Source organism: Protopterus annectens, chromosome 16.part0 (genome assembly GCF_019279795.1).
Source record: "Protopterus annectens isolate FY-2018-M chromosome 16.part0, PAN1.0, whole genome shotgun sequence".
Lineage (NCBI taxonomy): Eukaryota > Metazoa > Chordata > Ceratodontiformes > Protopteridae > Protopterus > Protopterus annectens.
The window spans coordinates 667,285,347-667,300,554 of NC_056750.1; the positions used below are offsets into that span (position 1 = coordinate 667,285,347).

At 44.5% G+C, this 15,208-nt stretch overlaps 1 protein-coding gene across 2 annotated transcripts in view; it reads left to right on the forward strand.

Moving 5' to 3' along the window:
• LOC122790747 (ER degradation-enhancing alpha-mannosidase-like protein 3) overlaps nucleotides 1-15,208 on the forward strand; it is a 765,530-nt gene that overhangs the window by 260,669 nt on the left and 489,653 nt on the right. For both annotated transcript variants that reach the window (XM_044058342.1, XM_044058343.1), the window contains exon 5: nucleotides 8,146-8,258. In XM_044058342.1, the coding sequence (XP_043914277.1) occupies nucleotides 8,146-8,258 (113 nt within the window). The remainder of the gene's footprint in view (nucleotides 1-8,145; nucleotides 8,259-15,208) is intronic.

The following is a 15,208-nucleotide window of genomic DNA, read 5'->3' on the forward strand; positions in this document are numbered from 1 at the left end:
GGCGCCTTCGCAGCCCCTGATACCTGCTACTTCTGATTCATAGGCCTCTACTGAGACCCATTCAGAGTCCAGTATGCTGCGAGATGCTTCACCTATGGAACCTGCGGATGTCTCTACCTTGGAAGGTTCCGGAGCCGCTGTACAGGCACCAGCTTCTGAGGATGTATTCAGGCCTACAGACTTGCATGTTAAGTCAACTCCACCTTCATTACTAAGGCCTAAATCTCGATCTATGTCTAAAAAAAAAAAAGACGCCCATCCTAAAAAACAAATGATCAAAATGGCTGAAGATCTAATTACTGTAATCAGGGGTAGTCAACCCCCCCCCCCCAAGAGGCCTAGGGCTGAGCTTAATTATGAATCTTCTGATCAGAAGTCTGTTTCTTCTGATTCTTCTAATGACCTGGATTTGTCCATACCTATTTATGAGGATTCTGATGCAGAGAATTCCATTCCCTCTGCTTCCCCTCCTGAGGATTTTTCTTTTGGGGAAACTTTACATACCTTAAGGGAGCATTTCCACTGGGATAGTCAGGAATTTTCTGATTCAAGAAAGAGGCTTAGAGATTTCCTTCTTCTACCTCAGCGTAGGCCTTTGGCTATACCTCCTGTACTAGACATGGTTGATGATGTGTTTTCGGAATCCAGTATGGCTCCTGATTCCCTGCCTCCGGCTCCTAGTAAACCTGATAGATACTACAGGGTTCCCGAGTCCCACAAGTTCATTTTCAAAAATCCTGTTGCAGATCCAGAAACCATTTCTCATGGGCCCAAGGGCATTAAGACTTCTACTGCTAAAAATCCTACCCCTTCTGATAGAGACTCCAGGGTGCTGGATAGATGGGGTAAGACGGTTTATACTTCTGCAACCTTGGCAATCAGGGCTTTAAACTGCCAATTTCATATGTTAAAATATGAACAGCATATTATTGGACTGCTTAAACAGAAAATTATGTTGATTCCTGACTGTGTGGAAAATAAAGATTTACAGGATTTATTGCATTCTGCTGAACAAGTTGGAAAACATACTTTGCAATGTGGTTTTGATTCATTAGAGGCCTCCTGCAGGGCTGTTGTTACTGAGTCTGTGCTAGAAGGCATGCTTGGCTTAAGGAGCAATCTTTGCCTGATCATCTTAAAGCGAAATTGTTGGATGCTCCTTTAAATCAGGACCGCCTGTTTGGCAATTAGGCTGAAGAAGTTCTAAAAAAGTTGGAAGATAAAGCTAAATCTATGCAAACTGTTAAAGATTTCTTACAAGTGCAACCTCCAAGATTTAGTAGGCACTGGCCTACTAAGAATTGGTCTTTTCCAGCTCCTTCCAGATCCTCTCAAGCCAAACCCAGACACACCAAAAGCACCAGGTTTCAGTCCCAGGGGACTCTCAGAACTAAGCAGTGGGGGGGCCTCCACTTCCAAATCTGGAAATAACAAGACATCCCCCTATGGTAAACAGTCTCAATGACTTCCTTTTAAAATTACCAAACACTTACCTTTTAGCCGCCCCTTTGGGGGGGGGAGATTGCTCTTCATGCAAAGAACTGGCAACTCATAACCCAGGACAAATGGGTTTTAAATATAGTGCCCCAGGGATACATATTTCATTTCCACACGTTGCCAACACCAAATGGGTGGCCAGACCTGCCCCCAAATCAGTGGGCAGAGGCTCAAAAACAAGTATTTTCCTACTTATTGTTTCTTAAACAAACAAGGGGACTATTCAACCAATACTAGAAGAGGAAAAGGGACAAGGTTTCTATTCCAGCCTTTTTCTGGTACCCAGAAAAAAACAAATAATGGTGTCCAATTATGGACCTGTCTACTCTAAACACCTTTCTGGACATTCCAAAATTCAAGATGCTGACTCTTCACCAGTTACTTCCTATGCAAGGCAAAGATGCCTGGTTGGCAACTCTAGATTTAAAAGAAGCATACCTGCACATCCCAATCAGGGAATCTTGCAGAAGATACCTACGCTTCAAAGCAGGCTACTTGCATTATCAGTTATCTGCACTGCCCTTTGGCTTGTCTACTGCACCCAGGGTATTCACAAAGTTTCTGGCTCCAGTTATTGCATTTTGCAGGCAAAGAAATATTCAAATATATCCATACCTGGACGATTATCTAATTCAGGCAGAAAACCAGGGCATACTTCTAAATCATCTGGTGTTTGTAAAAAGGGTTCTAACTTGTCTGGGGTACACCATAAACGAAAACAAATCACAACTGGTACCCTCTCAACAGATTACATTCCTGGGTGCAAGCTTGAATACAACTGCCCACATGGCTTTCCTCACACCAGAGAAGAAAATTCATTTGGTAACTTACTTCAAACAAGTGGCCACAAAAACCCTGCTATCTAGAAGACAAATACTGCAAGCCTTAGGGTTCATGGCATCCTGCATTCTTCTAATTCCATATGCAAGACTGCATATGAGGAAACTACAGTGGTACTTAAAAAGTCTATGGAGTCAACATTGTCACAGCCTGGAAACAATGATTCCTATCATACCTTGCCTATGCCTGGAATTCCTATGGTGGACAGAGGCCTGCCACCAAAACAAGGGACTGCCATTCACATTACCCTCTGCCACCCAAACCCTAACTACGGATGCATCAGACTATGCATGGAGGGCTCACCTGCCAGCGAAGTGCATTCAGGGCAAATGGAACCCAAATCAAATGTACCTACATATCAATCAAAAAGAAATGTTAGCTGTGCAGAATGCTCTGACAGCCTTCAAGGACTACATTCTTCCAGGACAACTAATGGTAAAGACGGACAACACCACGGTTATGTGGTACATAAACAAGCAGGGAGGTACACATTCTTACCCCCTCTGCAGACTAGCCATGGCATTGTGGAACACAACCTTGATCTACCAAGTGCACCTACAAGCTCAATTCCTGCCAGGAAAATTGAATACACTGGCAGACGGACTAAGCAGAAATCTCATGGACCCACACGAGTGGAAACTGGAACCACGGATTTTCAACATGTTGACAAGCAAACGGGGGAGCCCAGACATAGATCTATTTGCCTCCCCCCAGAACTACTAGTTGGACAAGTTTTGCACAAGGACTCCCCACAAAGAAGCCTGGAAAGTGGATGCTCTGTCCTTCAGCTGGAAAAACCTATCAGTCTACTCCTTTCCCCCTTTGCCTCTGCTCTCCAAAGTTCTGCTAAAAGTCAAACAGGACAAACCAAGAATGATTTTGATTGCTCCAGACTGGCCATGCCAACACTTGTACCCACTCCTGCGCAGTGTGTCGCAGATATCTCCATGGCACCTGCCTCAGACCCCTTCCTTGCTGTCTCAGCAGGAGAAACAAATTCTGCACCCTCAGCTTCCAATATTGAACCTTACAGCCTGGCTAATCACATAAATTCACCCTTATCATCCCTCAGCAAACCTGTGATGGATGTCATCTTGGAGACGAGAAGACCTAGTACTAGAAAATCTTATGCTGACAAATGGAAAAGATTCTGTGCCTGGAACCAATCTTTATGGATGAGCACGGCAGCACCCAATTTACCTCAGATTTTGCAATACTTAACTGAGATGCTTCACAAGGGCCTGTCTTTTTCCTCTATTAAAATCCATGCTTCATCTATTTCAGCTCACTATAATACAGAACCACCCCTCTTCTCTCATCCTCTGCTCAAGCAGTATCTCAGAGGGGCAAAGAACTTGATACCACCCAGGAGAGCTCCTACCCCTGCCGGGACCTTAATTTTGTTTTGGAGAAGCTCACTCTGCCTCTTTTCGAGCCAGCGGCTACTGCAGACTTAAAATTTCTTTCTTGGAAAACAGCCTTCCTTTTAGCAATCACTTCAGCTAGAAGGATATCTGAATTGCAGGCCCTTATGGCAGTGGAGCCTTTCATCATCTTTCATGTGGACAGGGTATCTCTGAGAACCAATCCATCCTTCATGCCCAAGGTGGTTTCCAGTGTGGCTCTTAATCAGTCCATTCATTTGCCAACCTTCTTTCCGAATCCACAGAACAAAGGGGAACGGATTCTGCATTCCTTGGATGTGCACAGGCAACTTAGATTCTACTTGGACAGGACTAAATATCGAAGAAAATCTGAACAATTGCTGGTAGCATGTGCTGCCGGGGCAGAGGGGAAGGCTATTTCAAAACAAACCATTTCTAAATGGATAAGCCATTGCATTCATTTCTGCTGTAAGCACCATGGAAAACCTATCCCCCAGGAGATCAGATCTCACTCCACCAGGGCTGCATCTACTTCTGCAGCCTTTCTCAGAGGTGTTCCTATCAGGGATATTCTAGAAGCTGCTACCTGGAGTTCTGTACATACTTTCACCAAGCATTATCATTTACCAATTTTCTCTAAATCCAGAGCTGTCTTTGCCACTGCTGTCTTGCAGGGCCTTATAGCTGGCCCTAATGCTGTAGAAACTCCTCTTCCCAACCATAGCTTTGGGAATCTACCCAAATGTAATGACTGCAGCAGTGAAACACGAAGAACATAGTACAGTTGTGTACACTTACCATAAATGTAGGTGTTTGAGTGTATTCACTGTTGCAGTCCTGGTTACCCTCCCTCCAGCCCCCTACTTTTCTCTGGCTATACCTCTACTTTCTTTTACTATGCTTAAAAGCCTTTTTGGTGTATTTGCTTTTTGTTGGCGGTACATTTTTGTGTTTTTAATTTTATTTGCTCCCCATTAGGGGGCACCTGACATCTGGGGCAAGAAAAACTGATGTAATGGCATCTGATGCATGTTTTATACCCCTGGCGACCTGATGTCACGGAAGAAGGGACAGCAACCGACGCAAGACTTTGTTAATCAGGCCGACTGAGGGCAACCTGCCAGCAGATTACCCAAATGTAATGACTGCAACAGTGGATACACTTGAACATCTACATTTATGGTAAGTGTACACAACTGTACTGTCTGTTTGTAGCAGCAAATTAAAATTATGTTAAGTGTATTCCAGTTTGTAAAAGTTGCATAAGACTGCATTAAGAGCATGCTGCCGCACTTTTGTCTCCATCCTTGGACTCAGATGTTATGAATCTTGAAAGCATTCAGTGTTATTTTACAAAATTTTAGAGGGTCAGTCTCTTACTCTTGTCACTGTAAATTAAAATTCTGAATTTCTTTTCTCTTGGACAGAGAACACTGCATGGAGACTTCAGTTTAGTTCCCCATGTTTGACGTACAAGATGATTTTAGGCTATAGCTACAAACTAGTATTACTCTTGAAAATATTGGCATCAGTCTTGTTTTGCAGTACAGTTGCTTCTTACTGGAATAAATTACCATTAGTAATAAATATCTTTCTGTCTGGGCAGTGCTGTTCACGCTGTTATAACTACTTGCAAATGTATAATTTAGTGTGGATGATGGCAATAACTAGTTAAGCTGCATGCATGTTTGATACTTTGAAACTACTGTTCTCCCCAGGATTTTGCTGCAGAGAGGTTAGCAGCTCTATTGAACTGCCTCAGTCAGCAAATGAAAATTAACGAATAAGCTGATTCAGTAATTAAAAAAAAACTTGAGAAAGTTTGCTTCCATAAAATTAAGTTAATCCTTCAAGTGGTCAAATCAAGCTGTTGTTCGAAAGAAAAAAAATAGGGATGATTTTTTTTTTTATCTGCAACCTAGGAGTGTTATACATAAACTTTTTGAATGAGCTTTGCAGGTGTTTATGGTTTGTTTCTTCCAAACTTTTTCAACCTGTTTAGGTGACAGGCGAGCTCTTACCTCTGTACATGGGCAGCCTAGGTGGAAGCTAGGCTCTTAACGTCTGTACTTGGGCAGCCTAATTGGCAGCTGGACTCCAACCACCCCTTTATGTAAATAACTGTCTAAAATTAATAGACTACAGTTCTGATTGCTCTAAGTCATTTTCACATTTCCATGTTTACGTGTAGTAGCAATAAGCAAAGGAGTCCTTCTGTCACAATTAAAAGTATGTTTTTCCTGTTCTTGTAGCAGCTTCTAAAAAGAATTTAAAAGTCCTTCCAACTGCAAAACCAGTGCATACAGAAGGCAGATGGCTCCCATTCAACCGCAGAACTAGGACTACACCTGTAAACTAATAAACTTTGAATCATTCTCATTCTTGGTCAGCAGACTCTCAGAAAGATCCACGTCCTTAAAATCTAAGATCCCTCCCTCTATCTGTCCATAACCTCCAAATCTCTCATAATAAACTGTTTTCAGCTGATTTTCCGCAGTATGTGTGAATAACAAATGTTTGGTGTTTGCACACCTTATCGATAAAAATCCATCCCTACTCTCCAGAAATTCACTCTGAATTAAAAATGTTCCAGCTCAAACTGTTGCATTTTAAATGCTTCCAAGTAAATAGATACATCACCTAAAATATAATCACTTCAAAGCAAGGAATGCCAACTGCTCATCCATTTCACCATTACAGTCTCTCGCCTCTCTAACAGTGCCACTTCCTCCTTTTACTCTTGCCCCATTATACTGTAGCTTGGTACTATTTAACTCCTACATATCTGTTTAACTTACTTCACTCCTTTTAAACAAATAACTGTGATTTACTCTTTAAGTTTTAATATTTTAGTCTGTAATAATAATATATCTTCCTAATCATCTCTGTAAGTAATTTGTTGAGTCTATCTTTGTTTAACTTAATAAAAGTGAGCCTGTAATGTGGATTTGTGTTCTAACCTGGTTGAGCATGGGTCAGTACTCTTTAAGATCATCCAATAACAGTGTATTTTCCATTCTTGGGTTTACTTAAAATACTTTACTTTTCATATGTGGTAGTAGTGTTTGATTGACAGGACCTCCTGTGCTTCAGGGCCTTTGTAAGGGCTTGTTGGAAGAAACACGTTTTTGTGGATCTGTATTTTCTCTTCCTTTTGACCTTTCAGCAGTCCAGAAAGAAAGTAACATTTCCAAATGGAAACCCCAAGGTCCAGGAAGGAAACTGAATAAACTTTCAGTGCAGCAGAACATAATTTTTTGAAGATACACATTTGTTCAAAAATGTGCAATGTTGTTAAGTTGGTACTTACGTATTATCGCAACCACTTTTCTAATCGATAATACGTAAGCACCAACTACTTGTGTGGTGTTCTGGTGCAGTGAGAACAGCATTTGACATAATTGTGTCAATCGCAAACTGCAGAAATATTGAAAATGTTCCCAGATTTTTAGCCTCCTGTCCTCCTGTTATTTTAGGTTTCTGCCAGATGTCATGCACCACCATGTTGACACGAATGTGTGTCATCGTTACTTAGCAGCCAGACCTTCCCTTCAGTTTTGGGTGAAAGCTGAATGCAAAAGTTAAAATTGGTAAAGTCCATTTTCAGTATGTGACATGCACCAATCATTTCCCCAGAGCAAGACATGAACTGACTTGTTGCACATAACTGCTGCTTTTCTACCGAGTGCAAGCGATTGCTTAAGTGTAACGAATTTACACTTGTGTCTGACTGCCGTTCCATCTATATATACCTGTCAACTGTCTTGATTTGCGGACGATGTCCAGTTTTTTGACACATAATTTTGGTATGATCCACATAAAATGTGTGACTGCCTACCAAGGCAGATGGATGATCTCAAGACAGAAGTTAGTAACTACTGAAATACATATGTGGTATGTGCATAAGCGGCCAGGTTAATTTTGCTTTTCAGTAAATGTCATCGGCAATGCACTGTCCCCAGGAAGAGGAATTTACCCATTATGCTTGTTCCCCTTTCAGAACCCATGTAATACCCAAGTTATTTGGAGTTCACACAACCCTTTTTACTTTCCCATATAGTTTTTCCGTGATGACATTATAAATTACACCACGTTAGAAAAGTGGTTGTGATAATACGCAAGTACCGTTAAGTCAAAGCAGAGCTCTGACCCACATTTGTAGCACCCTATGCTACAGTCATAGAATCAGTTTGCATAATATTTTTTGCAAAGGTCAGAGCCCTCCCATATGCAGGGCCAATGTACTCTGCCTGTTGCAGTGACTGAGCCCTCCCGAGAATTTACCCTTCAGATTGTGTAGCAATCTTAGGGGAATTTGGTTTCATACTACCAACAGGTTTTCAGTTTAAGATGTCAGTGCCTTCTGAATCTAGCATTTGTTTCCGTATTAATAAGCATTGAGGGTTTTCCTTTCATTTTGTAGGTTTTGAATAAGCTCGATGCTTTTGAAGAAGCTGTGAAAAAAGTGGTTGAAGAAGTTCGGGTGGACAACGATGTGGTGGTGTCTGTGTTTGAAACCAACATTCGTGTACTGGGGTAAGCTTTTAGTGCATTCATTTATTTATGTGTTTGTTTTTTTCTTCTTTCTTTTGTTTTCTTCCTGTTTGACATAGGCTTCTTTTTGTTTTAATTGCACAATAAACAGCAGTTTTGTTTTCACCATATTTAACAAACTTTTTTGTAGTTATACTGAACTGAAAATTAAGTTTTAATTGTCTTTACTTTGCTTGCTTCTTTGCACGTAACATTGTCTGCCTCTGTCTTTGTGTGACATGGGAATGGTATGGTTTTCCATTAAAGCAGCTTTCTCAGTCCTTTTTATAGGTAATGTTAGGTGTACTGGTGCTAGATCAAGTATTTGCAGGTTAGGAAGGAAGCTGTTGAAAAAGTATGCTTAATGTAGGAGACATGGGAGAGCAGGAGTTTAAGGATGTAAAGGCATAAGTAAAGCAAAAAAAAGTGGACAAAACATCTGAAAGTACTATAAAGTCAGCAGAAAAGTAAGCATCATTTGTAGGGCTAAAGTAAGAGTTGATGGGAAGGAGACAGTAGGCGTGGAATTGCAGCCTTTCAGGTTATGCCCTGGATGGTGTGTTGATTTTCTTTTAAGCTGATGCCCTTGAGTGAAGAGAGAATGTTGTTAATCTCCTACATTATCCAGAATCCAGGGGATTTCATATATCAGCAAGGATCAGAAGATCCATCACCTTTTCCTCAGATATTGCTAAGAAAAAGGAGTATTACTGAGGTTGTAACTGTAACAATTTCATTGTGCCAGATCCACAGTTCATCAAAAGTTCCCTTTATGCCAGTGTCAGTGCATTCCTAATGTTGTATTTAAGTAATAGGGGTATGTGAGTAAACCTCCAGCATGGCGTGGTGCAAGGGGATGCATCCCACTACAGAAATGCCTACCTTTTATTTCACGTTTGGTGGTGGTGGGGAGCTGAAGTTCTGTAACAGTGAGTTGATGGTATTATTAAATGTTATGAAATCTTTGTATTTCCTATTTGGAGGCTCTGTCTGCTGATTCCAAGAAGGAAGCAAGAAAGCCTGCATGCACAAAACTGGAGAACACAGGAAAAAGGTACAGTTAGTGGTAGAGTCCATTGCTAAGTGGTAAAACTAGGGGAAAGAAATGATGGGTAGGTAAGAATCCTGTCTTGTCATAGCTTTGAAGAAGGATAGATACTTAGGATCATGTATGCAGTTGTGCAGTACTGGGGCTGGCTGTCTTTGTTAACTTGAGATGAGTATGTTTTTTCATATTCGATGTACCAATACATTGATGCACATTCCACTGATGCTGACACACCAGCTACAGTCATTGACTAAAAATCTCAGCAAAAGTATTGCAGGTATAAAAGGAAAGCATGAAGCCTCCTTTTGTAGCCGGTTAAAACAAATGTCAAAAAAGAAACACCAAAACACTTGTTTTGTGCAGCAAGCTTCACCCCCCCCCCCCACCCCTTAATTTATGTATCTTGTTCAAGCCTAAAATGCCTTTTTTGTATACTTCCCATTAACACCCATAGCTGCTTATGGTGTCTAATCCTTTTTGAGTTTAGCTTCCTTAACTAAGCAGTATATCAGGTAATAATAGACAGTAGTAGGAAGGGCAAGACTTGTTAATGAAATGGCACTAAGATTGTCAATTCTATTATAATGCCCAATTCACCCACAACTCTAACCCAAAAAAATTCTGGCACTCTATTAATAAATTCTTACACCCTGGTAACCCTCCCACCCCCAGGCCTTACCCTGACAAAACTCCATTCGAAGCCACCACTCTTCTTAACTTTTAGTTATGTACTCACCATAACCTTAGATGTTTGGGATCCATCTCGCCTACATTCTGTACTGATGGGCTTGGAGCCAATCGTCGGCTCCGACTCTGCACGCTATGCTATAGAGCGAAGCCTCTTATTGGCTGAGCTATTCTCTATCCCAGGATGCACCACCACTAATCCCCCAGATCTTGTTTGTCCGCATTCATGCACACACACATAACTTGTTTATATAACATTGCCAGATGTTTCAAGATGAAACAATAGAATTCGGACCGTCCGATCTCTTGTGATCTCCAAGGCAGGGGGAAGGAGGGTGGGTTATTGAATGTGAGATGGATCCCAAACATCTAAAGTTATGGTGAGTACATAACTAAAAGATGTTATGTGAGCCTATCTCGCCTACATTCTGTACTGATGGGACAGCGTCCCTAGCACCTAAATCCTGGGTGGCTCACTGGAAAACACTCCTGAGCACTGTGGAACCAAATGAAGCTCGCCCCCGGGATGCCACATCCAATTTGTAGTGGGAAATGAAAGTGTGCGGGGAAGACCACGTAGCCGCAGCACAAATGTCACTAATGGCAAGCTTAGAATGGAATGCTATCGAAGTAGCCATAGCTCTTGTAGAGTGAGCTTTGACAGAGGTCGTAAGCTGTTTATTAGAAGAGGAATAAGTTTGACTAATACAGTCCCTGATCCATTTGGCAATAGTGACCTTTATGACGGCTTTGCCCAATTTATTATCCGAAAAGGACACAAACAATTGATCTGTTTTCCTTGTTTGTTTGGTCCTGTCTAAATAAAAACGCAATTGCCTGTGGACATCCAATGTGTGGAATATGTATTCCGCTTTGTTTGAGTACTTTGGAAAGAAAACTGGAAGTTCTAATGACTGTTGTAGGCAAGAACTGGAACAAACTTTAGGGACAAAGGATGGATTAGGCCTGAGAGATACTTTATCTTTGTGAAAAAACAGGTACGATGGTTTTACAGATAGAGCTTGAAGCTCTGAAACCCTTCTGGCAGAAGTAATCGCGACCAGAAAAGCAGTTTTCCAAGATAGAAATTTCAAATCACATGTTGCTGCCGGTTTGAAGGGGGAGGAGGTTAAGGCACGTAACACCACATCGAGATCCCACAGAGGAGCAGGATGAGAAATCGGAGGTCGTAAAAGTGCAGCACCTTTCATGAAGGTTTTACACAATCTGTTGCTCATTAAAGGTGGGTCTATAGATTCATGAAAATTGGAAATAGCTGCCAATTGGACCTTGATGGTAGAGACTGAAGAACCTTGATTGAATAGGGAAGTTAGAAATTTTAGGACTTCCGATACAGGAATAGTGATGGGATCCAGACCTCGGAGTTGAGCCCAAATAGCAAATCTCTTCCATTTGCTAGTATACAATTTCTTAGTGGCAGACTTGTGGGCCGAAGATAAGATATGTATGACTTCCGGGTCTAAGGTATGATTCCTGACTATAGTCGGAAGAGGAGGAGCCAAGCTGTTAACTTTAAAGTGTGAAGGGACTGGTGGAGTAGTCCCGACTGATGAATTAATAGGGATCTGATCCAGGAACCATGGACCGTCCAGTGCATATTTCCGAAGATAGGGGAACCATACCTGACGAGGCCAGTAAGGAGCAACTAAGATCATTTTGCTCCCCAAGTGAGACGCCTTTTGAACCCCTCTGGGAAGGAGGGGAACTGGGGGGAAGACGTATAGCAAGCCGGTGGGCCAAGGATGGGCTAGTGCGTCCATAGGACACTCCCCCGGAGCTGGAGTGAGGGAGAAGAACTTTTTGCACTTCGCGTTCAGCGGGGTTGCGAAGAGATCGCAACAAGGAATTCCCCATTTGCTGAAAATCTGAGTTGTCACTGCATTGTTCAGAGACCACTCGTGAGGAGAGAGGATAGTTCTGCTCAGTCTGTCGGCTATCACATTGGATTTGCCAGGGTTATGAGTTGCTATCAGAAAACGTCTGGTCGCCACTGCCCATTCCCATACTCTCATGGCCTCTCTGCAAAGAGGGTAGGATCTGGTTCCTCCCTGCTTGTTCAGATACCAGACCACTGACATGCTGTCGGAGTGAACGGCAGTCACGCCCTGAGGGAGGTAATCGTGGAGGGCTTGTAGAGATAGAAGCACCGCCCTCATTTCCAAAATGTTGATATGAAGAAGACTCTCTTCTGAATGCCATTTGCCTTGGACTGACCTGCCCAGGGAATGCCCCCCCCCCCATCTGGGAGGCGTCCGTAGTCAAAGTGGCCATAGGAGGAGGTGGAACAAAGGGTCGACCCTGATCCAGATTGGAGGGCACCAGCCACCAGCGAAGGTCCCGTTTGCAGGTTTCCGTGATCCGTATGAGGTGACTGAGAGGGAGATCCTGAAAGGACCACTGTGTCGAAAGAAGCCACTGGAGAATTCTCATATGCAACCTTGCTAGGGGGACTAGAAGAACAGTGGCCGACATAGATCCCAATAGCTGCAGGACCATTCTGGCTGGAGCTTTGGATCTGAGAAGCAAGGCTCGAACTTGAGCCTGTATGGTTTGTATCCTTTCTGTAGGAAGATAGACCCGCATTCGGTTTGAGTCTATCTCTACTCTGATGAATCTTATGCGTTGAGATGGCAGCAACACAGACTTTGGCCAATTGAAGGTGATTCCAAGGGAAGTGCCCAGTGATACTGTGGCTTGTAGGTTCTGCAATAGTAGATGCCTGGAGGGTGGCAGTTAGGAGCCAGTCGTCCAGATACGGAAACACCTGGAATCCTAGACTCCTCAGGTGAGCAGTCACGACCGCCAAACATTTGGTGAACACCCTGGGGGCTGTGGTGAGACCAAAGGGCAGCGCGCGGAACTGAAAATGACTGTCTCCTAGGCTGAAGCGCAAATGTCTCCTGGACGCCTGATCTACCAGGATGTGGTAATAGGCGTCCTTGAGATCTATGGAGCACATCCAAACACCTTTCTCCAGCAGTGGGAGAATGGATTGTAACGTGACCATTCGGAACTTGGACTTTTTGACTGAACGATTTAGAATGCTGAGATCCAAAATGGGCCTCAAGTCCCCGGTCTTTTTTGGCACCAAAAAGAATCTTGAGTAAGTCCCTAATCTGATCTGGTCTGCGGGGACCGGTTGGATGACTCCTTTTTGAAGCAGCTTTGAGACTTCTAAGGCTGCAATTTCCCGTTGACTGGGTGGCGGGTCCAGGATTTTCTTGGACGGAGGTGGGGAGTGAGAAAAGGGGATGGCGTAACCTCCGGCGATAATTCGAAGCACCCATCGGTCCTGAGTGATACCTTCCCAGGCTTTTAGGTGCCTCGAAAAATGACCCCCGACTGGCTCCGGAGCTGCACAGTCGGGCAATCCCTCAGGGATTGTGAAAGGCTGAAGAGCCACTAAAGGACTTGCGGTCTCCAGTGTTGCGGGGGCCTCTGCCGCCTCTGGGATGGCGTCTTCCAGAAAAATTTCCCCCTCCTCTGCCTCTAGAAGGGGGATCGTCCTGCTGTGAGGGATAAGACTTTTGGGATCTACGGAACCACGTTTTCCCTCCTCTTTTAGCCTTGGGATAAGGCCGAAAGGGAGTGGAAAATCGTGCCCCTACGGCAGTCAAAGTCTTACCTTCTTGCTCACAGCGGGTCAATGTGTCCTTTACCTTGGGTCCAAACAAAGAGGACCCATCAAAGGGAGCGTCGGCAAAGGAAGACTTAAAGGCTTCCGCAAAATGACACAGGCGGAGCCAGGCTTGCCTCCGTAGAGCAGTACCCGCCGCTCTACTCGCCCCCTCGGCCGCATATGAAATGAGCCTCATGGACGAGTTTGATATCGATGACAGCGTAGCCAACTGAGAGCCATCCGTCTGGGCCAGCTGCTCAGGTAGGTTACCCAAGAGGGTATCTGAAAGCTCCTTGATCAGATCCCTCTGAAACCTGGTGAAGTGCGTTAAATAGTTCAGGGACCTTAAGGTAAAGGCCGCTGAACTGAGGGTGCGCTTCCCGTACCGATTCATGCTCCTAGACTCCTTATTAGGAGGATGGACGGACGTCGAAGCCTCTGCTACATCTTGGGTAGCAGATGCCACCACCAAGGCATCTACAGCCACACCTTTTGTCAAAAACTCCTTCTCTGGGGGTGCTGATAGGAACTTATTTGGGCGAGCAGGCACCGGTTCCACAGAATCTGGATGTTCCCACGCCCTTCGACAGATCAAATCAAGGAGCTCGTCGAAGGGCGGAGACACCCAGGAGGTGGAGGGCTGAGCCCCGAAGGCCTTAAGGAACACCGACTCGTCAGCAGAAGGGGGTTTGGAATGCCAGCCGCCTCGTTGTTTGAGGGCTTCCAAGATGTCTGCAAAGGAGACATCATCTGAGGACGACTTAGGGGACCCCTCTGCATCATCAAGAACAGTGTCTGACGTGAGAGACTCATCGGGGGAGTCGACGTGCTTCCTCTTGCACAATCTTTTCCTTGGGGGTTCCTCTGAAGAAGCTTCAGAGGGACCTCCAGGAGGGGGGGAACCCCAGTGGGGGTGACCTCAGGCCCCGGGGCTCCGCTGTCTAAGGACAGGGGGACTGCCAAAGACCCAGTCTTCATATGTAGGGAAGGTGTTGGTGAGACCGTGGAGGTAGCCAAAGAAGATTTGGCTAACGCACTCCTCATGGCCCTGAAGGCCGGACCACCAGAATCCTGGGAAGGTCCAACCCCCGTGGCCACAACAGTGGACGGTACCCCCGCAGCCGACGCACCGAGGGGAAGGCTAGGAACCGAAAACATCAGTCCCGAAGCGTCCCCCTCAGGGCCGACAGAGGAGGTCCGTGTACTGAACTCCGACTCGAGAGCCGGTGTTGGAGTAAGGGTCGGAGCCGACCCGAAAACCTCCATCGGCTCCACCAGCACCGGCTCCAACGGTGCCGAGGCTGTTGGAGGAGGAACCAGAACTACAGGGTGAGCCATCAGCTCCGAAGCCGAATGGGCTGGAGCCGAAACTAATTTCTGGAACACAGGAGACTGAAACAGTCTTAGGAGCACCCTGTCGATGTCCGAATCAGACATCTTGGAGGATCTAGAGGAAACTGATCGGGTCTGAACCGACTTCTCCATCGGCTCCAAAGGACTGGGGGACCGGCTCCGAATGGACTCAACCAATATTGGTGCCGAGGGAGATCCCAAAACAATTTCCCTCGGTGCCGAGGA